The sequence below is a fragment of the Embiotoca jacksoni genome, unplaced genomic scaffold, assembly GCF_022577435.1.
Source record: "Embiotoca jacksoni isolate LCO1_2020_lvr unplaced genomic scaffold, fEmbJac1.0.p SCAF_19, whole genome shotgun sequence".
Classification (NCBI taxonomy): domain Eukaryota; kingdom Metazoa; phylum Chordata; class Actinopteri; family Embiotocidae; genus Embiotoca; species Embiotoca jacksoni.
In genome coordinates, this window is record NW_027185329.1 from 6,004,195 (window position 1) to 6,031,063 (window position 26,869).

At 41.7% G+C, this 26,869-nt stretch overlaps 1 protein-coding gene across 1 annotated transcript in view; it reads right to left on the minus strand.

Moving 5' to 3' along the window:
* sgip1a (SH3GL interacting endocytic adaptor 1a) overlaps window positions 1-26,869 on the minus strand; it is a 64,342-nt gene continuing 37,473 nt past the window's right edge. Inside the window, exons 9-25 of the mRNA XM_069153186.1 lie at window positions 23,948-23,959; window positions 22,525-22,546; window positions 22,327-22,411; window positions 20,436-20,521; window positions 18,635-18,715; window positions 17,991-18,065; window positions 16,991-17,791; window positions 15,737-15,858; window positions 15,353-15,506; window positions 11,308-11,367; window positions 10,165-10,276; window positions 8,810-8,965; window positions 7,386-7,521; window positions 7,009-7,211; window positions 6,608-6,672; window positions 4,994-5,158; window positions 1-4,035 (exon numbers count right to left, since the gene is read on the minus strand). Coding sequence (XP_069009287.1) covers window positions 4,013-4,035; window positions 4,994-5,158; window positions 6,608-6,672; window positions 7,009-7,211; window positions 7,386-7,521; window positions 8,810-8,965; window positions 10,165-10,276; window positions 11,308-11,367; window positions 15,353-15,506; window positions 15,737-15,858; window positions 16,991-17,791; window positions 17,991-18,065; window positions 18,635-18,715; window positions 20,436-20,521; window positions 22,327-22,411; window positions 22,525-22,546; window positions 23,948-23,959 — 2,358 coding nt within the window. The 3' untranslated portion in view covers window positions 1-4,012. The remainder of the gene's footprint in view (window positions 4,036-4,993; window positions 5,159-6,607; window positions 6,673-7,008; window positions 7,212-7,385; window positions 7,522-8,809; window positions 8,966-10,164; window positions 10,277-11,307; window positions 11,368-15,352; window positions 15,507-15,736; window positions 15,859-16,990; window positions 17,792-17,990; window positions 18,066-18,634; window positions 18,716-20,435; window positions 20,522-22,326; window positions 22,412-22,524; window positions 22,547-23,947; window positions 23,960-26,869) is intronic.

Here is a 26,869-nt window from a genome sequence, read left to right on the forward strand (position 1 = left end):
TCCAGTTATAACTTTTATTGGTTTTGGAAAGAAGCAAACTAAGTTTCTCAGTTCATCTTAGCGTTGTTATGTACTGTACAAACAGCTTGCACATGTGTTTGAGGTTAACGGTACAGAACCAAAAAGCATTCTGGCTTATAGCACACATAAACACACTCCCTGCTCTCTTCTCAACATTAATACAAGGTGACTGACACTCAGCACAACACGTCATTTCAGTACTACCTATCATTACGGATGCCCCACCGTTTACTGCATGCTCTGCATGCAATAATGACTTACTGCAGGACAAATTCACCACAGAGATGAGGATCTGGAAAATACAAGGTTTGTTCCATTTTTTAAATTTTTTTTTATTGAAAGATGCAAAGAATATTCTAGCAACTAACAGACTGAAAGAGTTTTGTGTTGCCTTTTAAGCTGATAAGACATGTAGCCTGCAGTGAAGTTTTAATCTAAAACAGAAGCATGATGAGGAGGGGGGGGGGGGGGGGGGGGGGGGGGAGGAGAGAGGATGTGCAGGGTGGGCCTCTGTAGATAATGCTGTAGTGAGTGTTGCACTGATAGCTTCAAGGTAACAACGTCCTCTCAGACACGTTGAGTCATCCAGTCAACGAGATGAAAGACGGAGATGACCGAGAGAAAATGTCACCGTACGAATTGTGTTATCAGGAGCTAAATGGCACCAATCATCCATCATCGCCTGCACTTCAATAAAACTCAACAACATAGTTTGCTCAGACTGTGTTTGCACACGAAGAATACAAAATCGGTTTCATTTTACCTGCACAGCTCAGATCTGAAATAATTACATATATTCAAAAACTATGTCCGATCAAAAAGTACTACATCGCTGAAAAGGAGTACTGATGTGAGATTAACTGTCTTTTAGTCCTAACTTCAGCCTAATATGCTTGTACAACAGCTCTGAAAGGACTATGATTGGTTACATTTAGCAGAACGCCGACATACGGTACAGTACAGAGATATTTCGGCTACACTTCACACACACGTTTTGTTCTTCATGTTGAGTGTCAGAGCATTCAGGAAGTTCAACATCATCAGCACAGTGTTTTTTTTTTTTTTTTTTTTTTTCACATTAAACAATATAATATTTTTTAATTTTTATCCATTTTAAAAATATTCAGCTTATTCTCCTTATCAGAGGACTGACTGTCTGGGGTACACACACATAAAATACAAAAAAAAAAAAGAAAAAAAAAAAAGCATTTTGGTCAACTTAACCTTGCTCCACAACCGCTTTCAAATCATGTCATCTCACAGAGACCATTACGATTAGGCAAAAATAAAGCCATGGATTCAAACGCTGGCTGGATGATCAGGGGTGTGCTCATGATATAATCGAGTTTAGGTACCGGTGAAGTGAATGGAAACAGGTAAGAAACAGGTAAGATGGTTAACTGGTGACCCGCCGTCAAAGCTGAGGAGGAACTGAAGGTCGGTGAAGGAACCGAGAGAGTTGGATGAAACGTTTTCTTTCTGTTTTTTTTTTTTTTATCACAATGAGGTTTGAATTAAAGAAACGAGGTGGTCCCAGTAGACGACTCCTGATCCAGTAACGGTACCACGGTCACCAAACTTTAGCACTGCCATCGAGAAAAACTGATCGTTTTCGTTGTCGTTGTCTCATTCAAAGGAAAAGTTTGACATTTTGGGGGCGCACGCCTTCAGTTTTCGTCAAAGAATCAATCTTATGTCTGAATGTTAGAAAGCCAGCAGCCGGTTTAGCTTAGCTTAGTGTAAAGACTGGACTGGGAGGGAAACGGCGAACCTTTGTTCTGTCCAAAAGAAAACATGCTTTCAGCCGCCAGCGCCTCTTCGAGGCCGTACGTGGGCACGGCGATGCTTTGAGCTAAATGCTGACATCAGCGTGCTAACATGCTCTTAATGGCAATAATAACCTGCTGATCGTCAGCGGGTACAACGCCATTACTTTGTTATCCGTTTTGTCAAGCGTGTTAGCGTGATCCAATTTGCACAAAACACAAAGTATAGCTGAGGTTGATGAGAATGTACTGAGTTTTTAACGGATATTTGGTCAACAAAAGCGGCGAGCAGATACAAATTTTGACCCGTGGGTGGCGCTGCAGAAAAATTCACCAAAAGTGGCTGCGTTTCACCCCGCCAGAGGCACGAACGTTTATATCTAATGGTAACCAATCGAACAGCCGCGAAGCTATTTTAGTCTGGATAAAAAAAAAAAAATATTGGATTGAACGACATTAGGCATCTGTGGAGCGACGCTGCTTGTCGCCTGTTAACCGCCTTAACGTGATACCTGACACACCTAGTTTATCCTAGAGAACAAACAAACAAGGCAGAACGTGGTAATCTGGGAGCTTTAGAAGTGCTGGAATATTTCTCAGTCGGACGCAGCCGGGCTAGATGTTCCCAGTCATTACGCTAAGCTGACTCAGCAGATATAAGACGAGATATCGATAACGACATCCGGTGCTTCTTCCAAAGTGTCAAACGGATTCTTTGAAGTGTGGACTTTGCCCATGGTATAGCTAGCTCTACATTAACACTGCTTTCACGAAGCATAACACAGCATCCAGGAAGATATTTATCTTTTTCTTTAAATTACCCCTCCCCATACCCATATATAGCTCAATTCTTCTGTTGCACTTGAGTTAAAAAATTATATCTGAAATAAATTCAAAAATTATACCTTATACTGTACACAGGTTACCCAACTACACAGATAACAAAAAAAAAAAAAAAAGAGAATTCAAATATTTATACCTTTATGGGTTCTGAGTTGTGATACCATTCAAATTCTATTCATATACAGAATCACGTGTTTTATACAACAAATCATTGTCATCAATAAATAAAAATAGAATGCTGTCATGTACTCTGGAGTCTAACACTGCTGTCCTGGGAACAACAGAGAGGCTATCCGACAATACGAGGAAAACACCAAACGCCCTTTAAGATACACATTATTGATTTAAAATGACACTTTTTACACTTCTTTTGTTCTGACGGAAAAACACAAGTTTCTTATTTTGCAACCAGTGAACTGACTCGTCATTGCAGCTGCCTAACATGCTAAAAAAAACAAAACCTCTCCTTGTGTGTGTTTGTGTGTAGTTCAGTGATAAATTGGCTGATCGGTGAATTCACGTCAATACAAACGATGCAATCCAAAGTCATGTGACCCTGTAGTACCAGTAGACGACGGCTGAAAATCTACTTTTATGTAGCTACTTTATTCTGTGTTTCATCAAGAACGAATAAAAAAAAACAAAAAACCACCAACTTTCATTTACCGGTTTGTGACGACGGCTTGTGTGTCAGGTAAAGCAGCTACGTGCCACGCAGACGGACGCCGTCAGTGCAAAACGGTGAGCACAGCGGTCTCGGGCTCCGAGCCCGGACCCCGACAGAAGGACTACTTATTAGATCTGTGATTTATTATGTGGTAATGGGAGGTGTATTCGCTTACTACGAACTGTCCTGGGCCCTGCTTCAACTAGTCTAACTTTGGATGTGTCAGAGGTTGAGGTGCATGTGTGACCACTAAGATCTTAAAGGATATTTTTTAACGAACGGCCCAAATCTTCTGGACCGAGGACAACAAACAAAACGTCGTCCAGAGTCCAAATTCTGTCCGATACACTTTCCGTCCACGTCTTCGGTCAGGCAGCTGCAGTGAAACTGTTAAAAACACCACCACACATTGACCAGAGGAGGATGGAGACAGAGGCACAGACTTTACAGGAGGAGGGGAGAACCCAGGTGTCTAACTGCAGCAAATACAGATGTCAATGAAATGAATACAAATACGAGAATTACATGACCTAAAACAGTTCCACGATGCCAGATGCAAGTTATACAATACTGCTGGGTAGGCTGCGGACCTGTCGTGGTGGGTTCAGAGAGGGTGAATGGAGAGTCTGTCTGGTGTCCGTCTGTCCTCTGTCCTCGGCGTCAACCTCAGTCCACTGCAGTCGTTTTGTTCAAGTGCTGATCTCAGTAGCGTGGGTCAGTTGTCAGCCAGGTATTTTCCTGAAAGACACCAATTAAATACTCACATAGTCATTTATAAATCTAATGTAAACTTCCAAGATGTAAAGTACAACCTGCATGGTTACATAATAATGTAACGAATGCATACATTATTTAATCAATGTAATGCAGTAATATGATTTGCAAGGAACGAATGAAATGTAATGCATTATTGGTTTTTATTTTAATATTAATCTGCAATAACTTTAGTTTATTAGTGAAGGACTGGGTCATTTCATATTGTAGTCGTAAAGGTGTAATTTCTAAATGAGATCCCGCTCAATTTTAAAGTTCTAGTTTTATTTGGTCTCTAAAATCTCTCTTAAAAGAATCTTCTTACTGTCCAACTGCAAAAATCCAGAGGAGAAAAATTCTGATATGTTCCTCTCGTTGGCTTTCAAGTCATTTCACTTCACCTTCACCTGTCAGGCTACACACAGTGTTCCCCTCTGACTGGTGGAGGTCATACCTCCAGGCACTACACTCAGGCTGTCAAAATACTGCAAACTCCTCTGCACATTTTTCTGATGAAAAGAAATAATGTAATGTCTTGTTATTATTCATAAAAAAAACAGTTTTGAACATCAGTCAAAGATAAGGCAGTAATAACATATTCTGTCACATTTAAATGACATTACTGTGTCAATAATACTGCAACTTTATCTGATTGTGTTGTCTGCTCTACACTTTGACACACAAACTGCACAGATTTTAGGCATAAATATCAGAACAAATAAATACATAAAAAAACATACAAATAATATTCCTTTATCACTATTAATATTTTTCATTAATCTAAGATGGATCATGATTTTTTTTATGTGTTTATAATCACACATACTTTAAGTGCATATTTGAAAATCAAACAATTTAAAGCATCACAAGATTTAGAGGAGTTTGATGTGGCATTTGTGATTATTGGAAAATCCCTATGAAAATGTTGAGAAACTGAACTGACCTGCGGCGAACCTCTTCTTGATGAGAGAGAAGCGGTACCCCGGCCCGGCCAGTTCGATGTCGCACCCCGACAGGGTGCTGCCCTCACTGGTGAACTGCACCGCCAGTGGAGCCGGTTTACTGGGACCTTCTGTTAGCTGGAAGCGCGCTAACAACGATCCCACACCTGAGGGAACGGAGAGAATTTAGAAAGACTCGAGCATGAGGCCAAATAAAAAAACATTTATTTAAAAACACCTTCAGAAACTTCAACAGGAATCGTCAGCAAACAAGATTTAACAAAGTGAAAAATGCAGGTAGCATCTTGAGTTAACTCAAGAAGACGCAATATTAACACGGCCGCTGAGAGCGGGAACAAATGTCAAAATGTTTGCTGGGTGTAGATTTAAAGTAGGACCACTGTATGAGATTCATCACAGGTCTGTTTTTGTGAAGAGTACATCAGAGAGTAACATTTAAAGACATCCATGCAAAAAAAAAAAAAGAAGTAGCTTTAAACTATTTAGAGAGTCTGTTTTATCTTAAAGTGAATTCATAACCTAGTTTAGTGTCCTTGTCCCCGACATCAGGTGAGTCCTGGAGGCTTTCTGTCTTCTTTTATGCGAAACAAATTCTTTTATTCTATTCTTAATCACTTCACAATATTTGCAAATATTCCACTGCAGATGCTGAAGTGGATGTTCATTTATTTTATTCTAAGAGATTAGGAGAAGATCTGGGAACATGCTGCACACTTCCGAAGTGCAGTGAGACTTCCCTGTAGCGATCACGAGGTTCACTGAGGTAATTGCAACACCGCTGTCAGACAGAAGGGGGAGCTGCAAACCACTGAGAGCCCCATCTGTTCCCGAAGGGGCACCAAGCACTAAACCTTTCGACTCCAGCTGGCTCAGCTGCTGTGAGTACCTTTCTTTTCATCTCTCAGTCTTTCTCCACCCTCTGGTTCTTCTCTGTGGTTGTCCTATTTTCAGTTTGTGTGCAGTTTGTTATGACAATAACAACAGCAGTCGTGTTCATAAACCTTTTAGCAGGGCTCCGGACGATTCTGATAGTTTTGAACTCGCGTGTCTGTCTCTTAAAACAGAGTCGGTATGTTTTAGTTTGAGCTGATGATCTTAGTGACTCTGCTAAAGATGCATTAAGCGACGAGGGTGATCGTGTAAGTTAATTGCATGTCACACCGTGCGAGATAGCTCGAATAAAATCTGTCTTTTGTCTCTCAATATCGATTAGAGACATGTTAAGGGTGCGACCAACACGTGGAAAATTGCAGCGCTACAAAATTAATAGAAAAAAGGAGAGGCGTGTCATTTTGTGTCATCCATGTGCACTAATCTTATGTTTTGAAACTGCAGATGTGCAAAATTGTCTTCTTTCAAACCAGGATTTCACCACATTTCTCACAACTGTCAACTTTTGGAACTTTTTGACAGATGGAAATTATAGAATAATAAAGGGGCTTTAAATTGGTTTAGCGACCCACAAAATTAAATTTTGGGCCCTAAAGCTGTCTTTTAATTGGGTTATAAATATAAAACTGAAAGCTGGACTGTCATCTAAAGCCACAAGCCTTCCCCACATTTACATTTTCAAAATTAATATCAAACTTCAGTACCTCCATTTTCAGATTTCTGTGAGATGTCAGGAATCTTCCAGAGGATTCTTTGCTGCTCTGCGTTCCTGTCAGGATTAAAGAAAACGGGAAAAACAAGTAATGAAGACCACCACGAGCTGCCCAAAGATGCTGTTGCTCACCATGTTTACCAGTTATTAAGTCCTACTTTCAAAACGGAAATAACACAACTCACAAATTTGGTCTCAAGCTTTCTCTTTCGTCTTTTAAATATAGCAAAAGTCTGTGCTTGATGGTCATGATGCTGATATAAGCCAATATTAAGCAAATGTGTTCCTTCTTTCCCTAAAAACAAGCCACATTAAGTGCAGTAAACACATCCAACCACTTTCTTTAGCTTCTTATAAACGTAAGAACACGTCTAGAAATGTTGTAAACTGTACCAGGCAGCTGGAGGTAAAACAGCCTGCAGTTTGGAAACGCCTCCGTCGACGGGGACGAGGAACTGGACGTTGTTGAGGGCCATCGATGTCGACATGGCCTCTCCGTTGTATTTGTAGTCTATCCTCAGGTCGGTGCTGGTGGGCTCACACCTCCAGCTCACCGCCAGGTTCAGAGGAATCGACTGGAGGCCCTGCGCCGAGACCTGCCCACAGAAACGACCGGAGAATACTGCACGTCATTTATCGTTTCATTTCAACCTATTTTCATTAAAGCACACTTAAACACCACCGACATAACATGATCAGTGGATTAGTTAACAGTTGTATTTTACTGAAATTTAAAGTGGGTTGTAACTATTACCAGTAGCCGTGCTTACCTGATACTTGAGCATGTCCACATTGTAGTATGTCGCTTGTGGCTTCTGCTCCGCCACCTTCTTTAAATGGGATATCAGGTTTGGCATGTTCACCCAGAAGTCCTTCGAGTCGGCCTTGGTTTGTGTGGTGGTGTCGCTGGTTTGAGACATGTAGACAAGTTAGACAAGCACGATCAAAATACAGACATTTCACATGATTGTGGTGACTCTCTAACCTGGTGAATCTGCTAGCTCACAGTGTGTGAAAGCAGAATTTAGTTCTCAGCAGCAAGTCAGTGTAAAAAGACTGTTTCCCAGAAAAACAAAATTATCTGTTCATACTTTGGGAATTTGCAGGTTTGAGTTTCACAGGCTTTGAGCAGCATTTTCATTTTAACAGTGATCCACAAGAGGTCAGGCTTCACACTGATTTAACAGCAGTATGATGCTTTAGTGCCATAATGCAGTCATTTCTTTTTAGTATTTCATATTTTGTTTTTCACAAAAAGTGGTTTATCAAGTATTTTACAGTTTTGCAGTTTTAAAGTGCCAGATGACTCAGAAACGGATAATAAACTATAAAAGCTGACCTCTGTTCAAGGTAGTTTGTCTGAAAACTCAGATGACCTCATGATGACTTTATATTCAGTCAGTGTTATTGTCTGAAAGGATCTCACTCAAGTTTACTCATCCTCAGTGGTCTCTGCATAATAACATGAACAAACCATGTGGGATTACAGGTTTTGAGCTAAATCATTTTACCAGTTTACATACATATTGCAAACAGAAATATGCATATCATCTTGTTTTTACTTCAAAGAAGTTACATCAAATAAAGAACTTTTTACGCATTTCTTGCCATTTTGTTTTTACAATTATTGAACCTTTTAATTTCTTTCCTTTTGTCATCAAGTCAATAATATATTTTCATGTTGTTTTTGACAGATTTAACACACCTTTGCTGTGTGATATATAAATAAAGTTTGCTCTGTCACTGTTACAGTTCATAATTGAAATAAGCAGAACTTGTGTGGAAACAATTACTGTACTATTATGATGCTGGAAAGTTATGAATAATAAACAATGAACTGGAAACTATCAGAGCCAAATAAAAAGTCTTAGATAGCAAGAAAGTGATTTAAGATCTTTCTGTTAAGTCATTTTGAACATATGATTTGTTATATGTAGCATGCTTTAAAAAAACAATTTTTAACAATATATATATATATGTACATATATATATACTTTTACTTTAATTATGTTCAGTTAAATGATCACACTCATAACGTGATAATGTTAAACCTTTATGGGAATCTGGAAGTTATACGCGTGTGAGGTGATGCTGTAAATGTTATGGTGTAATTCTTCACTGAGACACTACCTCCAGTGAAAAGTGTGCATTTATCATTCTGACTGAGGTGGTGAGGTCACAGTGATGTCATTACCAGCAGAGGAGCTGGGGGTTAGGCAGCACATGCTCCAGTCGGCTGTAGTTGGTTATGCTGAAGGTTAGCACGGCGGGGGACGGGTTATTGGCAAAGTGCCGTGTGATTCCCGCCGGAAACGACAAAACCATCTCACCTATGATCTTCACAACACACCTGAGAGGAAGAGGAGGAGAGTGTTACATGACAGACCGGAGAGAGACGTGCAGTACATACCTGTACATATTTTGTCTTTTGCTTTCAGTTTCCTTTCAAAATAAATGTAAAGCGCTGCAGTCTCAATTTGTTTCTCTTACCGTCTGGATTATCGCCTTAAAAGCGTCGTAAACCACGGTGCAATCATTATTACAACATTAAAGCACTTGCATTATCAGAAACATGCAAAATCAATAATTTAAACTTTCATCAAAGCAGTGCAAACCGAAAAACTGAGCATGCTCAGTGAGGTCTGCCGGACATGAAGCTACTCTGCAGAGGTGGAAACTTCAGTCACAAATTCTACAGGGCATATTCATTCTAAGAATCATCCACACATTGCAAACATATAGTTTTGTTATTTGTTTATGCAGAGAGCTAACACTTCACTTTAACCCTGATATTTGGCATAACGCATTATAACACATGATCATAGAGCTGGAAGCAGAGACTTTGAAGTGTATATTAATGGATGTGTCAACCACAACAGTGTAACTTCTGTGAAGCTACTGTAACTAATGTACAAACAGATATTGACTTTTTGGCAATATTATGATGATCTCTAGTCATATGCGATGCAAACATTAGATATTTACTCATGCTATTTATTAAGAACGCATTTCTCTACTTGTAAACGCACTAGTCTCCATGGAAACTGAGCAAAGTCTACTTGTTGCTGAAGGCAATGAGCTCCGGAAGAAATTTAGTAAGTGGCCCTTGAGTTAAATTTTTTTTATCCCCATGTCATGAAGGAAACTTTAAACAGATTTTCTTTTACGCGTGTATAAACAATAAGTGTTTTATGACACTGTAAGCAGTTATTTATGTGTGTCATCAGACCACTACATATGATATCATAGTCTAAAATCAATCTTTTGTTACTGTTTATACAGTTGTTACAGATGCTGACAAAGACATTCATAAACACACATATCCTTATATCTCCTTACATCTAAATTATAATGTGCTATCAACATTTTATGAAGTCTCTCCATGCTGAACTGAGGAGAATTTAGTAAGCCGTCACCATCTCTATCCTTTAAGTACTACTGTATAAACTGGAGAATCAAACTCTTTTCCACATGTGCCACAAACAAAAGACGGGGAACTCTCCCGTAATAAGTGACGACACAATGTGTGCAAGTGTGTGAATGACCTACTTGCTGGGGTCGGCTCCTTTAAAGAAGGCGTTGACTGTCTCCGTGAACGCGGCGGCCACAGGAAGTGTGTCCTGAGCCCCCATGGTGAGAGGACTGGGCCCTCGGGAGCAGCCTAGAGGTAACGAACCCACACACACAGTCACACAAACACACTTTAAACCAGACCGAGGAGGGCACAGGGGCTCAATTGGCTAACTTTTTTTGGCTGCTATAGTCAAAGTCAGAGATGCATTAAAATCAGACTTCAAATCTGTTACAGACTAAATTTGACTTCCATGTATACAAACTTTGACACAGTAAAAGTGCCAATACAGATCAATAGATTAAGAATAGCTATATGTTCCAACTCCCAAACCAGGACTCTACAGTCTTCATATCAGTCAGTGTTTGGATTGAATGAGGAACAAAACTTGTGCTTATCAGAGTGTTAAAATGGAATGAATCTTAACAGCTATTAGAAATGAGAACAAATACTGGTGTTAGTAAGGCGGCATGAAAACATGTTTGTAGAGGATACCCATTTCTCTCTGCTCTTTGACTGTGAAAATGTAGAAGTACTGAACACAATTGCTTTAAATATCTCCCTTATATCTATAAATTTGTATCTTGTACGTTACACACTGAGATTTGTTTTTAACTGGTTATGAACAGCTTGATGAAAGAGGAAAGACAGAGGAAGACATAAAGAGAGAGAGAGGTGCATGCTTATTCCAGACATGCTGAAGCTGAATTATTCCGACAAGACCAAAGAAGATCAGAGGCCGAAGATCAACCCCCCCCCCAAAAAAAACCCAAAAAAACAACAGAAGAAAAAAAGAGAGAGTGACGACAAAGTGAGTAGTAAAGTACACAAAGAGTGACGACTCCCGAGGGAATGAGAGGCAGTCAACGCACACAAAATGAGAATGAACCATGTCAGGAGAAGAAGTTAGAAGGAGGATGTTACTCTGCATATTTGACTGCACATGAAGGGGCTAAGACAGGAGTTAGCGTGGCGTGGGTGATGGAGGGACTGCGAAAGAGGAGGAGAGGAGATGGAGGAAGGGGCAGAGGAAGGGGTGGAGGGTAGGGGGGGGGAAGCTTGCACAAAATGAGCCTCGAGAGCGTGTGTGTGGACGCTACCCTGGTGCAGAGACAACTTACCTTCAAAGGTTAAATAAAACTTCCCTCTGTCAAACCATACAAGGGATGGCTGGTCATTCTCTGTGTGGGGTCGAGGGAGGGTGGGAGGAGGAGGAGGGGGGGGGGGATTCGGGAGAGAAGGATGAGGTAGGAGGAGGGAGGAGGTAGAGGGATGGAGAGGGAAGGGGAGTGGGTGAGAAGGGGAGAGAAGGACAGTAGCGTGAGTCTCACATGGCAGGTCTATCACGTCACAGTGAGGTGGAACGTGGAGGTGGAGGCCGGGGACGAAGAGGGACAGAGAGGGCCGGGACGCCGGCAGGACAGAACAGAACAGAACATGTGACATGATGGGTGACATGGGATGTAGTTTTTTTTTTTTTTTTTTTTTTTTTATCTTTGTGGATGAGTGCGTGAGGTAAGGCGGGATTGAGGGCCAGGTCTGTGCTGCTGGATGTCGGCATCGGTATGACTCAATACGCAAGATGTGCGATAAATGAGAGGGGACGCTGAGGCTGAGGCTGAGGCTGAGGTTGGGGTGGGCTATTGAAGAGACAGTTTGGGGCCAGTTTCAGAGGCAGCAGCCAAATAAGAAACAAGCTGATTGCTCCAGTGATGCTGCAGCATTCACGTTGCATGAATCCGGCTCATGCTTTTCCCTCTATGTCTTACTGCGCTCGCAATTTTTTTCCAGGCCTCCACTGACCTCCAATTACGAAACAGATGGAGGCCGACTGCTATGTATGAAGTCATCCTGCAGAGGGCAACCACGAGACCAGAAGAGAGCGGAGGGAAGGAGGGACCGAGGTGCACTGAGGGGTGCTGCGTCCCACATTTCAGGGGTTGTGTGCTTTGGAAGGACATGGAGCACTGAATGGATCTTTCAAAGACTTGAGAGAGTCTAAACCCACAGAAACTAACGCTGGCTTCAGAAAATCCTGATAATCTTCTGTAACAATTTTATCTCTGAACAGTGTCCTTTAAACGAGAGCTCAATAAACAGTTGGCATCTGCTTTTACATCAGCAGATGTATAGGTGTGTTGAGGGTTCACATCAAGAAGTTCATTTCATTTGAGGCAAAAATGTGCGTAACCAGCGTCTTGTAAGATACTGCAGACCACTCAAGTTACATCCGTTGCTTCCTTCAAAATAAAATAATGTCTTAAATTTATTTAGAGAAGCTTTTCAAATGAACCTGACCTTTTTGGCTCCTGAAGTAGGACGCAGCTTCATGACTGAATGAATATTTTGATGATGCTTTTCATGAAATAACTTCTACAATACGATGTGTAACAACAATATGACTCGTATGTGTACATTTAACTGATGGCAGTATGTGGCAGTCGTCCTGGCAGAGCAGGATAGGCCCATTATCGTATTGTGTGGGGTCCCATGAGTGAAGGTATGTTGTTGAGTGAGTCACTAGAGCAGCAGAGTGCTGGGTGATAGAACGATGAGAGCAGCGCGGTGCTTCGTGAAGGGAACAAAAGGGCAGGTGTTCAGATCGGGAGGGCGGGGTCTGGAGCTGTGTATCTCTACGGCTGGAGAGTGCGCGAGTGACAGGTGTGAAAGGCGAGTTTCAGCGGGTCAAGTGTGGGGGGGTAGACTGATGCTTCACAGCCAATCAGAGGAGACTGGTTGAACTTGAGGCTGCGTCACACACTCCAGTTGCAGAGAGAGAGGACGGCATGAATACCAAACAGCTGCTGCCTGTCGAATTCGGCCTAATTCTCATGCCAGACTTCAAACGACTCTAAGCAGTGGCTGTGATCTGACAGTATGCGTGACAGTGTGTGTTTGAGTGCGTGTTTGTGTGTGAGAGAGACGCACACACATAATATGGATTCTCCAGGGCCCACAGTTAAGGAGCTCTTCAGACATGCTCATTGAACACACAGCACACAAACACTCAAATACACTCTAGCGGTACAAACCGAGAGTAAAGGTATCTGGGAGTGACTGCACTGCACTCTGCACACACAATACGTGTCGACAAGAGAAGAGACGGGAGGTTGTCATGGTGACATGGCCAGACAGTCACTGGTGCACAGTCATAAAACAGAGAGAAAAGTCTCACGAGCAGGCAGATGGGCAAGGGGAACACAGTTTCTGAACTTTTTGGGCATGTTATGCAATAGATGCAGCTTTTTGTGCCACCACAGCTTTCATTTTTTTCGGGCAGATTTTACTCGTGACATTGAAGAGAATGAGTGAGAAAGACAAGGAGCGAATGAGAAAAGATGTGCAGATAGGAGAGAGAGCGAGAGAGAGAGAGAGAGAGAGAGAGGCTATCATATGTATTAAATGTAAATGTGTGGGACGGTATGAGCTGGTAAATCAATGAAGAAAAATGATGATTTCACTGAAAAATGCTGCCTTGTTTGAAAAGAAAAAAATGAATGTGGTATGTCCCTACACCTGTGCGCAAAACCTGAAGTAGACAAGTGAACTCAGTAGGTATTAACAATGACACTGGTCAATGAATGGTCTTTTTTTATTTTTTTATATCTCATAATTTGAGATGTGTTTTGCCTGAAATGTCAAAATGAGGCTGAGAATATGAGAAAAAAAGACCTGTTCTCACTGTTTGAATACCTACACTCTGACTGACATTCATCGAAAAGGCACAAAAACACTCAGTGATGGCCTTTACCCTTCTATGTCAAGTGCACTCTGGGTAAAGAGCATCAAACAGATTCAAAACACAAAAGGAGCACTCCCAACACAACCCCCGTCTCCCGTCCTCTCTCTGAGGGGAACTTTACCCTACCTGCAAATGAATCAAAGTGTCTCTCAAAGGTGGGCAGTTTGTCTACATAAGCATCGTCTTCTGACAAGCCAAAGGACGAATAAAGAGACAAACAGCACAATAGAACATAAACAAACCAAAAAACAAAACAGAACGCAAATCAAACCGAGGAAAAGTAATTCTAAAATAATAAGAACTGCCACAAACATAAAATGAAACCGTAAAAAAGAAAAAAGAAACACATCTTCAACACAAAATGTGATGAAACGGTCAAAATCGAAAAGCAGTGGAACTGGAAAGGAGGCAAAACAGTTTCTGTGACCTTATTCTTGCTGTCAAGCCCTAAAGCTTTTTGGTGTGTGAACAAACCACAGGAAATAAAACATGTATGAATTATGGGCTGAAAACAAATCTCTGCACTTATATAATAATTTCTTCATGCTATATAGTCTACATGCAGTGAAATCAGTTTAAAGAAGCAGTCTTAAATCAGGGACTAAATTCTACTTTTACATAACTGCAGCTGCCTCCAGAGTGTATGTGTGTGTGTGTGTGTGTGTGTGTGTGTGTGTGTGTGTGTGTGTGTTTTTAAAATCTACTATGACTCAGCCGTGTTACAGTCTACGGAGATTTGCTATTATCCACTCACAACTCTGAACTGCAGGCTCCTTCAGCACCAACTCTAAAGTTAGAATCAAGGAGCATAAATTGTTGTTGTGCCACTAATTCATTAAAGGCAGGTTTGCCGAGAATGTTTGCGCCTCGAAATTAACACCCTGCTTCATATTCTCACCTCCCACTCACACCGCGCATGTGTGTGTGTGTGTGTGAAGATTAATTTGTCTCTGTGTGTGTCAACCTAAACCAGACACAATATTTATGAGCAGTTTAATTACTCATTGCATCAAATTTAACTTTGGAAGTAATTCATTCTAATTTCAAATAAATAGAAATCAAGATGCTACAGAATGGTTTACATATTTATAAAACTATGGAGATAATGTAGCTACATTGGCTTTAATTAGATGCCACAAAACATTGACTGTATCGGGGATATCCATAATTTACCCGAGCATCATCGATAAGAAACTGTTTAATTTCCAGAAAATATGAAGACAAGAAAATTATAAAATGAAGTAAATAAAAAACATGAGTGCAGGACTCGTGGCACACAAACTCTAAGGAAAAGGAAAGGACAGGGCCAGGTCATAAAATAAATAAGAAACTTTTAATATGACACAAGAAGAGTTAAGTTCTCTGTGAGCACAGCCATCAGATGACAGGCTGCACAGCTCAGTCATGGCTGATGGTTCACACACCTGACACGGACACAGAGAGCTCCCTGGCGACGGTGGGGGTGGTGGCGGCACTCATGGAGTTGGTGGAGGAGATGGAGGAGGTGCTCTCGGCCCGCGCCAACGGGGCAATGGGAGGAGGGCTGGCCGAGTGGATTGGTGGGCTGAACGGGCGATTCTGAAGAGGAGATGGGAATCACTGGGTATGTTTCTGGGTCGACGTATTTAAATTAGAAGCTTTGCCAGGACCTCAGTATAAAGTTGTGTTTGGCTCTTTATGGTTATTCTGAGTCAAAGGCCAGCTGAGCAATGACTGAAAGCCCCAGTTAGAAAAATAGTTAATGCGGCAATGACAGGATACTGACAGAACACAAAGTGAAATGATGACATAAAAACATCAGATCTTACCACATCTCCTACAGTGGGTTTCCCTGGAGGAAGTTTGGGTCGTGAAGGAGGGCGAGGTGGAGGTGGAGGCGGGGTGGGGTTGACTGACGAAGGAGTCGCGGGTCGTACCGGTGAGGAAGAACCTGCAGAGAACAGAAACACACAGGAGATCAATTAAAACCAGTCGTTCGGTTTTAAAAACTACAAAAGCAGAGCAGATGCAGAATTAACACTCGAGACACTTTGATACTTCTGACAAATATTTTCGCTTTTTAAAAACCACATCCCAAGGGGTTGCTTTCACATAAACAGACTTAAATGAGTGTTTCATACAAGGAACTAGAGTACTGTACGCACTCATATAAGAGCATTGTTTCTTGAAAGCATTTTTTCCACTTCAATGGACCATTGTTACTTTCACCCCTCAAAACCCTCAGACCAGAGAATCACCGATTTGAATTGCCTTCTCCTAGGTATCTTTTACTTGTGAAAAAACTGCAACCAGATACAAATATTTCTATTAAACATCGGATTGTTTCAATGAAAGCTCAGCTTGTACTCACACATTTTATTGGACACTTGAGTAAATTTGATACATTTTATTTTTTATATTAAAACCAATTCAATGGTTCATTACATTTAACCAAAACAAGATTATGTCTCCCACATAATGGACAGCTGAAATGTTGCCATGAAGGATTCAGTCCATCAACATAGTGGTTGTTCCCAAAGGGTTGGTTGAAAAACGCTTATAAAAGACTCTAAAAAGACGATAAAATACATTTACAATAAAAATTAAGTTTCTACCCAAGTGAAGCCCGATCCTTCACTGCAACTTCAAAACAGAATCCTCTGCAAACAGAACATATAGTGGGGCAGATGGCTACTGTACATCCATCCGGGCCAAAACATGACCCCTTTTCCAGGAAAAGAAAATGCAGAATCACGGTTTAACAAGAAAGGTGGAGAAAGCACCTCAAAGAAAATTAGGAGAGGCTGCACTGCTGACACTACGATCCCTCCTTAACAATCAAAACAATCTCTATATCTGACTGTATTTGTATGAAAGCTATTGATATTATTGATCGATACAATGAAGAGGAAATTGTATCTGTGTTTTTCATGATTTAATTTATGTGAAAAGGTTTCAGCTGCGAGTTTGACAATCACTCATTGAACACAACTGTTAATATACTGAGGTGATTCAGTAATGTGTTCAGTTCACAGAAAACAAATTGTCTTCTACATCGGCGGTTAATATCATGAACCACTCACCGCTATTTGTGCCACCGGACCCTGATGTGGGACCCGGTGATGAAACCACTGCACGGTATGTCGGAGGAGGGGGTGGGGGAGGCGTACTCCGACTCCCCTGGCTAGCATCTTTGGGCGAGGCGACGGTTTCGCCTCCATCCTCTTTGGGATGGCCGGCGTCCGTGTTCTTGGGCTGCTCCTCTTCAGTGAGGACGAGGGAAGGCGGGGCGGAGCGTGCTGAAGGTTCCTCGGTAGGAGGCGTCACCGCTGGAGGGGTCCCTGCTTTGGGGGCGGGGGCTGGTGGGACACTGGCAGGTCCGGCAAGAGGAGGAGGGGAGGAGGCGGGAGGAGATGCGAGCGCCTTTGTTGCAGGTGGTGGAGAGATGGCGAGTGTGAGAGGAGTTTTGTCTTCAGGTGTGGGAGGTCCGGAACGGACAGGAGGTGTGGCAGGTTCCTCTGAGGGAAGTGGGGAGGTTGGGAGAGGGGGAACGGGCTCTTCTTTTGGGGGAGCGGAGGCAGGGAGAGGCGGTGCAGGGTCTTCTGGAAGAGGTGGCGATGTAGGTAAGGGTGGGGCGTGAGATTCAAGCGGAGGTGGGGAGGCTGGTAACGGAGGTGCTGGCTCTTCTGGCGGTGGTGGGGAGGAGGGCAGCGGAGGTGCGGGGTCCTTTGGTAGAGGCGGCTGGTCGTGAGATTCTTCGCTGAAGCAGACCCAGCTGTCACTTGTGTCCTCGGCAGCGGAGGAAGCCTGCTCCGGGCCGAAAATGTTGTCCAAGTCAGCTATGGAGGGCTTCTTGGATGAACCATCTGCTTCTGTTGACACCTCTGAAACAGAGATAGCCAGCAACCAATCACAGGCTGTGTTTGCAGAGGTGCACAGTAAGTTTACTCAGGGAGATAAAACATTGACAGACGAGGCAAATAGACTGACAGAGTAAGTTGGAGAGAGAAAGTTGGAGATAAATAAGCAGCTGTAAAAAAAAAAAATTGTTTTGAGGTGATTTAGTGGGAGGAGACTTCTCACCAGCGGTGTCTGCGGAGGGAGGGCTGGTTGTTGGGGGAGTGGTCGGAACATTCTTGGGTGGAAGTGGAGGCGGAGCTGCAATGACATTGCAAGCTCCATGATGAATAGTCCCGTTAGGTAACTTTTGAGATTTGTATCGTGACTGTTTCACATCACTGCAACATATGGTGGGCTGCATACAATGATGACTTAGGCAACCAAAATCAACGAGGATTCAAAGATTTATTTTAGTTTGTATCTATAAATGACAGGTGTGATCATCACCTGCAAAATAATCATCACCTGCTAAATACATCCACAACAACTTCAGCAGGGATCAGCCCAAACCATCAACCATGCAACACGGTACATTCAGTCACCATGCCAAATGCAAGGAACAGGCAGCGAGGAGGAGGGGTTGGTGCAGAATGAGAGCCAGGTATTGAACCTCCTCCCGTATTATAATTGACAACCAACACTAGATCATGTGGTTGTGAAACTGTTGATGAAATGAAACAGGTTATGACTGTCTGTTTAGAAAGAGCATCGTTTGATCACGTCTGTTTGTTAGTCGGATGACGAGGGGAGTTCATGAGGTGAACTGATGGGTCGGTGCAGTCATTCCAGGCAGGCGAGGAGGTGTGGCAGGGAGTTATAAAACTTACTTCCTGTGGGAAAGGATCTTGTCAAAGAGGATTCAGGTTCTGACCGAGGAGTCCCCCACACATCGGACTCAGATAGAAACGCTAAATTCAGGAGGGGAAAGAAAAGGCCACGTGAAGGGCGTTAGCAGGAAAAACACTTTGAGGTTTCAGATTCTTCGGGGATTAAAAAAGCAATAGGTGTATGAGGGAAAAAAAAAAAAAAAAAGAACGGCATGCCAATAAAATCTGTAATTAGAGAAAACGGATTCCCTTCATTAGTGACAGACTGCAGTCAGGATGTGTCAATACACTAGAACAGCAAAAACGCATTTTACCAGTAGACATAATTTTAGCGCCCCTTTAATAGGTGAACTTCAGCACTAGTGGTTTGGGAGTTTTTCCTACAATTACAACACTTCAGTGCAGCACCAAAGCGTTGTTTTTACAGCAGTTACGCTACTATAGATATGTTTTACCAGTGTTTGGTGTTATTTTTATAGCAGTTAGTGCAGTTTTAAAGACATTTTAAAATGATAATAGTCTGGAATTACATCAAAATTTATAGTTGTTTTTTTTGTCAAATAACTGCCCCCCCCCCACTGCTACCACAGCACCTAAGCCCTCCAGAAACCAGGGAAAGGCTTGAAATCCTAACTTCACAAAGGTTAAAGATCCCCCAAATGTATAAATTCAGATTTCCCTTTCTTTTCGGATTACAACATGTCTAGGTAACATAAAAATACTGTCCACAGCCTGTATTCAGCAACTGTGCTGCTTGGACCACTGTAAGTTTGTGATGTCACAATATCACAGTCATGTCATGTCTCCCCCCTCAGCGCAGCCCACTGTCCAACGTTATATGTGGAAGAAAGTTGATGAGCTGGCAAACTAGCTCAGCAACAGACTGTGATTGGCCTGGGCATGTCTAACTGAGAAAAGAGTCAGCCAATCAATGCACCTTAAAGACACAAACACAAAACAGTCTGATCTGGGTAGAGCTCCAGAGAGAAGCTTAAGAGAGGAGATGTAAAACTATTTTGAGATGGTTTTTGGTATTTAAAAAACACAAAATATCAGAAAAGTGTGAAATACAGGACCATTAACATGTTTTTTTTTTTTTTTTTTTTTTTTTTTTCTTAAAGCTGTTTCAAAGAGGTGATGAGTCAACTTATTGGTAATTTTAAGAGGCTGTAGTTTGTGGTGCTGTTGAACTGGACTTTATTATACTAAAAAGTTTCTAATCCATACAGATAACAAGCCTGATATAAATGAGGAAGACCACTACACTTTTTATTCAGGAATTTACACATGCTGCTATAAAGACAAACTAAAAAAGAAAGTAAAATATAACCAGTTTCCAGTGTCAGATGCTGAGCTGTTCTTCTGAATTTGTGTCCAGCTGATGTTAGTTATGCCTGACATTGCACTTGCATAACAGCTCAGAGCTCTTCCACTGCCTGCATCACTAAATCCTACAGGGTTGGATGTGAGCAGGTGACAGCAGAATCTGCACATTAACAAGCAACCCTGTGCACATGAGCCTGGCCTCAGAGCGCCAATATCAACTTTGACCTTAGCAAAGGCCCGAGGGAGTGAATCCACAACTGCACAGTGAGCCTGAGGGAAGAACAATGGTGTTAGAGAAACAGGTGAGGGGAAGGAAAAGAGAAAGAAAGAGGGAGAAGGAGGGAGAGCGAGAGGGTATCTGCTCTGACAGCCAAGCAGGGCTATGCCAGAAGCCTTAGAGAGACAATAAGTGTGTTTCGAAAGCCTTTTTCATCATACTGCTAACATAATTTGACAACGAAACAATGAGGGTTACCTTCAGTTTTTTGTTCTCCGAAGGCTGTTTCCAAAGGAGGCCCAAATAAGGCTGTGGTGTCTTCAGTGACGGGTGTTGGTTGACTGCTGTGACAGACAAAGGACAAAAAAGGAGACGTTGTTAGTAGGGGTGAAGTCGTTTTAGGAAAGAGGACAGTCAGAGGGTGCATCTCCTGAAAAAAAGTTAATGTAAGAGTGACTAATGCATGAGACTGACAGGAGTGGTTGGACAATAATTGGACTCTTGTTTAAGTTTTGGGGTAGAATGAAGTTTGCCTTTTCTTGTGACAGGATGTCAAAGTTACACTGTGTCAAGGAGCTTCCTTTCTCCATCGCCTATATGTAATTTCTTGGACTAAATATCTGCTACGAAGGTGCACATTCCTCTTCTTCATTTGATCGATATTAGTATGAGCCGAGCACTTGTGATGTTCGGGAAATGCTTGTTGTGCTCACAAAAATATCTTTATGGATGAGACTTTTTTAATTTTTTTTTTTCTGCTGTAATATTAGTTCCAATGAAGGGAATATTCATTTGTTTTTATTCTCCAGGAAAATCGAGGAGAGCAGTGTTTTGTGTTTTTATTTCTCCGTGTCTGGTCTACATTAGATTCATCAACGCTGCTGGTCCAGCTGGATGCTATTCCCTCCTTCCCACTCACGTTACCAACCATCATCAAGTACAACACGTTGTATGTAAGCAGAGCAGTTCACACTTGGCTGCAGAGAGAAAAATATGCATACCTGACTTGTCTGCATCTGTACCTTGACTGTTGTACTTATCGCGCATTCAGGCAGCTGGGAATCGGGAGAGTTTCCATTGAGAGCGTTCGCACGAGGACAACAAACAGGCATCATAGTCGCCCGTAATGTGCTCTATTTTTTGCTGTCAGAGTCACAAACAACCTCATGGCTGCCCATATAAATAAACACAGGGACAAGTCGCAGCTGAAGAGGTCAATATTATTTTGTACACATTTTGATCTACTGCTGTTTTTTGGAGTTAACATTTAACACTAAACTTAGGTATGTTCGGCTGACCGAGTCTCGCTACTTTACCTTGTTTTCACCTTATGTTTGCATACAGCATGTATGTTGATACTTTAACAACAAAGGCCGCCATGTCAAGTGACGTCAAGCCTACTTCTCTTGAGCTGACTTCAACAGGCGTGCAGGGGTACTCTCCCACTCTGAGGTCTGAACTTTCCTGATGAACACACCATAACTGCACTGGACACAAAACTGACCCAATTCATAGAACAAACACAACAACAACAACAACAATAACAGCACAATAACAACTAGCACTAAAAAAAAACCACAAGTAGCCACATAACATCACTCATCTCTCGAGCAATAACTATCAAAACAACTGTAAGCACTGTTTTTAAGCTGCATGCGAGAGGAACCTGTGATTAAGTTCTCACAGCACAATGTTGTTGTGTAGATAGAGTGACGGCTCTGCAGAGTCACTGAAGCGTCCTGTGGCCCACAAAACACAATTTGTGTCTGAAATTTCCTGTAAATTTCAGTGAGATGGCAAAGGTTGGGATAGAGGAACAATATATGTATGTTTATCATACAAAACATACATATAAAGTAGTAATAAGAATATTACTCAGAAACTGTCCCTTCTTCTCTTCTGTAGGGTCTGCTCTACAACACAACAGTTTTTCTTTCAATGACAAAGTGTCCTATGCTTTAAACACAGTGCGTGGTGGGACAAGTGCTCACCCTTTTTAGGACTTCAAAAAAATAAATGTGAAATATATAATATTATGTATACAGTATGACACGAGAATAGTGACACAGGATGGTTCACAGTATGTAGCACCTTCTCATTAAATGGCAGGTGGTAGTCCTGAGCATTGCCAAGAAGATGAGGTACTTACCTGGGGGGTTGTGGTGCAGGAGCTGGTGTGGGGGCCACTGTGGGTATGGTGGGGACGACACGTCTCGGTCTGGCAATCTCCTCACCTGGAACCACAAATTAAATTAGTTAACACACATTCATGTTGTATCACATTCTCAAAGTTCCCCATTAAAAAAAGAGTGAGCGTGACTTAAAGTGCAACAAGACCAATACTTACGAGAAGGGTTCCTTTTCAAACCCTGTAACATGAGACAAAATGACAGTAAGATGTAAAAACCCAAACACATAAAACCTCAGGATGTGTAAGGATAGTAAAATTCACATCCTACATTATTCTATACAAGAACTGCTAAAAACCTGAAACACGTAAATGCTCTAAACTGGATTACTCTTTTGTTGAACTGTAAAATGCGGTGTGGTTTAAACAGAGCAGTGATGTCAGCTGTACAGTGGGGAAGGTCAGAGGATGAACCTCAGCCTTGGGTTGACTTAATCTGATGAGACCACAGTTACCCTTGTGTAACTACAAGCTACACAGGAGTAGGCCTTACTTATATATGCACACACTGTGGGACACAAAATATCCTTTATATATATATACACACACATACATACACGTGTTATGAATCAACATACTCATTGTACATTTTGGTGGCAACAAAATCTCAATGTTTTTCTCTGTATCTACAGACTACAGTACATCTTATGTTATGGCAGCTAATAGTGATTCATCTGAAAGAATGAATACAATTAAAAGACACATTTCAACATTTATTGAATTATAAAGCATCTCAGCAGGTATTTTAGATGATCAAGGAAGATCTGTCTTTAGAGAGATTAAATGACGGAATGTAAAGCTCTCACAATAAACAACTCCAAAATCATACAATAACAACAACAATAATGTTAGTATTAGTCTGCTGCTGCCTGCAGGGAGCTACTGCGCTGAGAGCAGTGGTTTCAGGAGTCAAAGCAGGAAATATTGGAAAGCTTTCAGAACGTGCTTTTGAAGTGGAAAGAAGAAGCCACCCTCTGGTACGAGATAAGGTGTGAGAATGATGAAGTTGAAAAACTTAAAAGAAGCATGAATTCCACTCGAGTGTAAGTGAGCATATGTATGAATCCACCACGAGCGGGACACAAGAGGCCAAGTAAGGCAAAGGGCAGATAGGGAGAGGAGAGGAGAGGAGAGGAGAGGAGAGGAGAGGAGAGGAGAGGAGAGGAGAGGAGAGGAGAGGAAAAGGAAAAGGAAAAGGAAAAGGAAGAGGAAGAGACAGGAGCAGATAAGAAGACACTATGGGGGAGTGACTGAAGTGAGACATCAAAGGGTCCAGTTGTCAAAAGTGCAAATCTTCTCCCAATAGAGAGCCCAAGCACGAAGCCATTCAAGATTCATTCAAGTACACGAGTGATCTTTAGAAAATGAAAAAAATATGTACTTCTATATTTGAGCATTTATTTATATTTAAAAATGAACGTCAAAACAAATTAGCCAACCGTTTTGACCCGTCGCTTCAGCCGCTGAACCCGCCTCTTACTCAACTGACCCCAAGGACGAGGTGAGAAGCAAAAAGGACACAAGACGCCACGTGACGTATGTTTAGTGTAACCCCAAGGGAGACGGAGGAAAGGACACTTACCGGGCTACGTCTCTGTGACCAGCAAAAAGGAAGAGAGAAGAGACACCTGGTCAGAGAGTGACAAATCAGTAAAGCAGACATCATAAGCATCAGGAGAAGAAGAGTGTTTGGCCTGGATGGTCAGATTTGGGGGATGTGGATGGCAACAAGCCCCGAAAGGGCTCATCTGGCTTAGATTTAGTAATAAATAGCTTGTTAGGTTTATTTGAAAAAATATATATAAATGCAGTAAGTCCTGTAAAATAAGGATTTGCTGAAGATGACTTGTTCAAACTGATCTGCCTGTTTGTATGTATGCATCCCTGACTTCTACTAATGATAAAGGAAAACAAATGCAGCAATTCACAGGTTTGAGATAATTGGGAATTTTTGCTTGAACCTCGACTGTCATCTCTGAAGCTTCTGTGATGGGAAATAATCCAAATTGTCTTGTGGAACAGCTTCACTTCAATCTCTTCCCCCCCTTATTTGTTTCCATCCATCCATGTCATTTTCTTTTAAAAACAGTAATTTTGCCACCTAATCCTTTTGAGTTTCATTTTATTTTCCCTTGCTGCCCCCCCCCCCCACACTCCACCTTTCATTTCTGCTGAAATCTCTCCATCTGCCTGCGTCATGTCCACCCCCCCTCCACCCCACCCCACCCCCCATTCCGCTCCATTCCTCACTCTTGCACTTGTTCCAGTTGTGCATTGAGCCGTGAGTGATTAAAGTGATGCAACAGAGGGAGGGACATGCTGGTGGATGGGCTTTATTTCACTGGACGCACCGGTGATGGACACTGCTCAATACTCGTTGGCATAACCAATCACTGATGCTCTGCAGTGTGCATGTAAACAGGAAGAACAACAGGAAGTGTTTTGACTCTCAAGCTGTGACCTTTCAGCCTGTTAGGGACGAACATCTATCTTTACTACAATTGAGTCCTAAATTGTAAACGTAAGAGAATCAAAGAGCAGCTGCTTCTATTTCATTTTTGAAATTCAACATTTTTTCTTTGCTTTTGGTTCCAGAGAAAGAAAGCATTGTGTAATTTTGTCATTTCATATCAGAGCAAAGAGTCAGCTGGGCTGTAAAGTGACGGACTTCGCCTGAGGGGACTCTGTGCAGGGCTGACTACAGAGAGGCTGACCACACTGATGGCAATTATCAATAAAAATGAAGAATTCATCATAAAATAGTATTTCAAAATATATACATTTCTGGTTAAAATTCTGGTAGACAATTTGATTTTTTTTTCTTCACTTTCTAACATTCTATAATCCATCTCTGACCTTTTTCTTGCCTTCTCTGCTGGTTGTAGTCGTATTATTTGGACTGAGAACTGGAATCTCAAGACTCCCGAAACCAATTAAAACCAGATTTAAGATGTCTTAGTCAGCAGAAACACTGAAAAGACAATGTTCTTGTAGTCTTAAGTACCAAGACAAACAAATCAACTAGCATGAGGCATAAAAATGCTGACTAGCCACACACATGCACATAATCTGCCTGTGAAACACCACAAGGAAAGGCAGTCACAGCAAAAGAGACATCAAATCATATTGGCCAATGAATGCCAATTTAGTATAAAAGACAAGCTTACAGTTCCCACAGACTTCTGATTTTACTTTACAGTAGTTAGCTTATTGTTCAGCAACACAGAACACAGCAAATGTATTTACAAGTGAGTAAGTATCTAAAAGAAGTCAAAAAGTGAAAAAAAAAAAAAAAGAAGAAGAAGAAAAAAAAAGGCATAAACAAAGCCGAGGCTTACCGGACTCCTCTACAGAAGTTAGCATCGTTTAAAGCAGCAAACAAAGAGAGAGGAGAGAGATAATAGGAACGACAGGAGTGGAATAGTTAGAGAGGACTAGAGAAGAGAGCATATTATCATCGGCAAGTCAAAGCGTTTGTTTACAAAGCGGGCACTTATACATTCATTCCATCCGGTGCGATCATAAATACAGACAGGTAAAGCTTTTAGCTGCATTCAGTCAATCTTTTATCCCTCCATGTACAAATTACCCACTACTCCTCCAAACATGATGTGAATACCATGTCCTGGCTTATGTGAAATAAGCCGTTAGCCTGCATCATCATGTCCTTCTCACAAGCTTGTGTACATATCAGTAATCGGCAGGATATTCAAAATATTACCACAGAAATTAAGCTCATGCAGTCAGAATACATAACACTCCATATCTAGGTACCTGCCATGTATTTCAGACTTGTCACATGCTGAGTAAGACCCTATCAAGGTTTGGCAAATGCAGTGTCATAGTCACAAGCAGAAAACCTGCGTCAAGAGCATTAACGTGTGGAGTCTCAGTGTCATTAGTCGAGGGAATATCAATGATACGAGTCTTGCGTAAAAGTGAATCATAGAAGTTCAAGGAAAAGGAAAAACTAGAAAAAAAAGAGTCTGCTTTTGGGGGTGTGTTAACATTTGTCCCACCTTCTTCTTTCCATGAGACCATTTTATATTCGGTCCATAGCCAAGGTTACCAGGGACTCGGAGTGACTGTTGTGACTCACCTAATTCATGTGCCAGGAGAAAAGCTCTGACCAGGCAAACCTGATGCTGATTTGAACTGGTAGAGGAGAGGCGTTTTTTTTTTGTTTTGTTTTGTTTTTAAGCACAACTGCAGGCCAGTATTTTCAAAATCCTGATCTTGGGCTAGCAGCAGTCCAGTGACTTTACAATGGTTTCAAGGAGATCAACATCCACATATTCTGGCTATAACTATGCCACCATGATGTGTAACAGCCCCAAATCCAAACCTGCCACACTATTAGGGCAGCAACCAATGTATATTTTTTATTATTAATCGGTATTTATGAACATTATCAGCAGGAAACAGTGTCCAAAGCCATCTAATCTTAAAATTATCCTGCTGTCCAGCCAACAGTCAGCTTGCCCTGATAACAAAAAAACAAAAC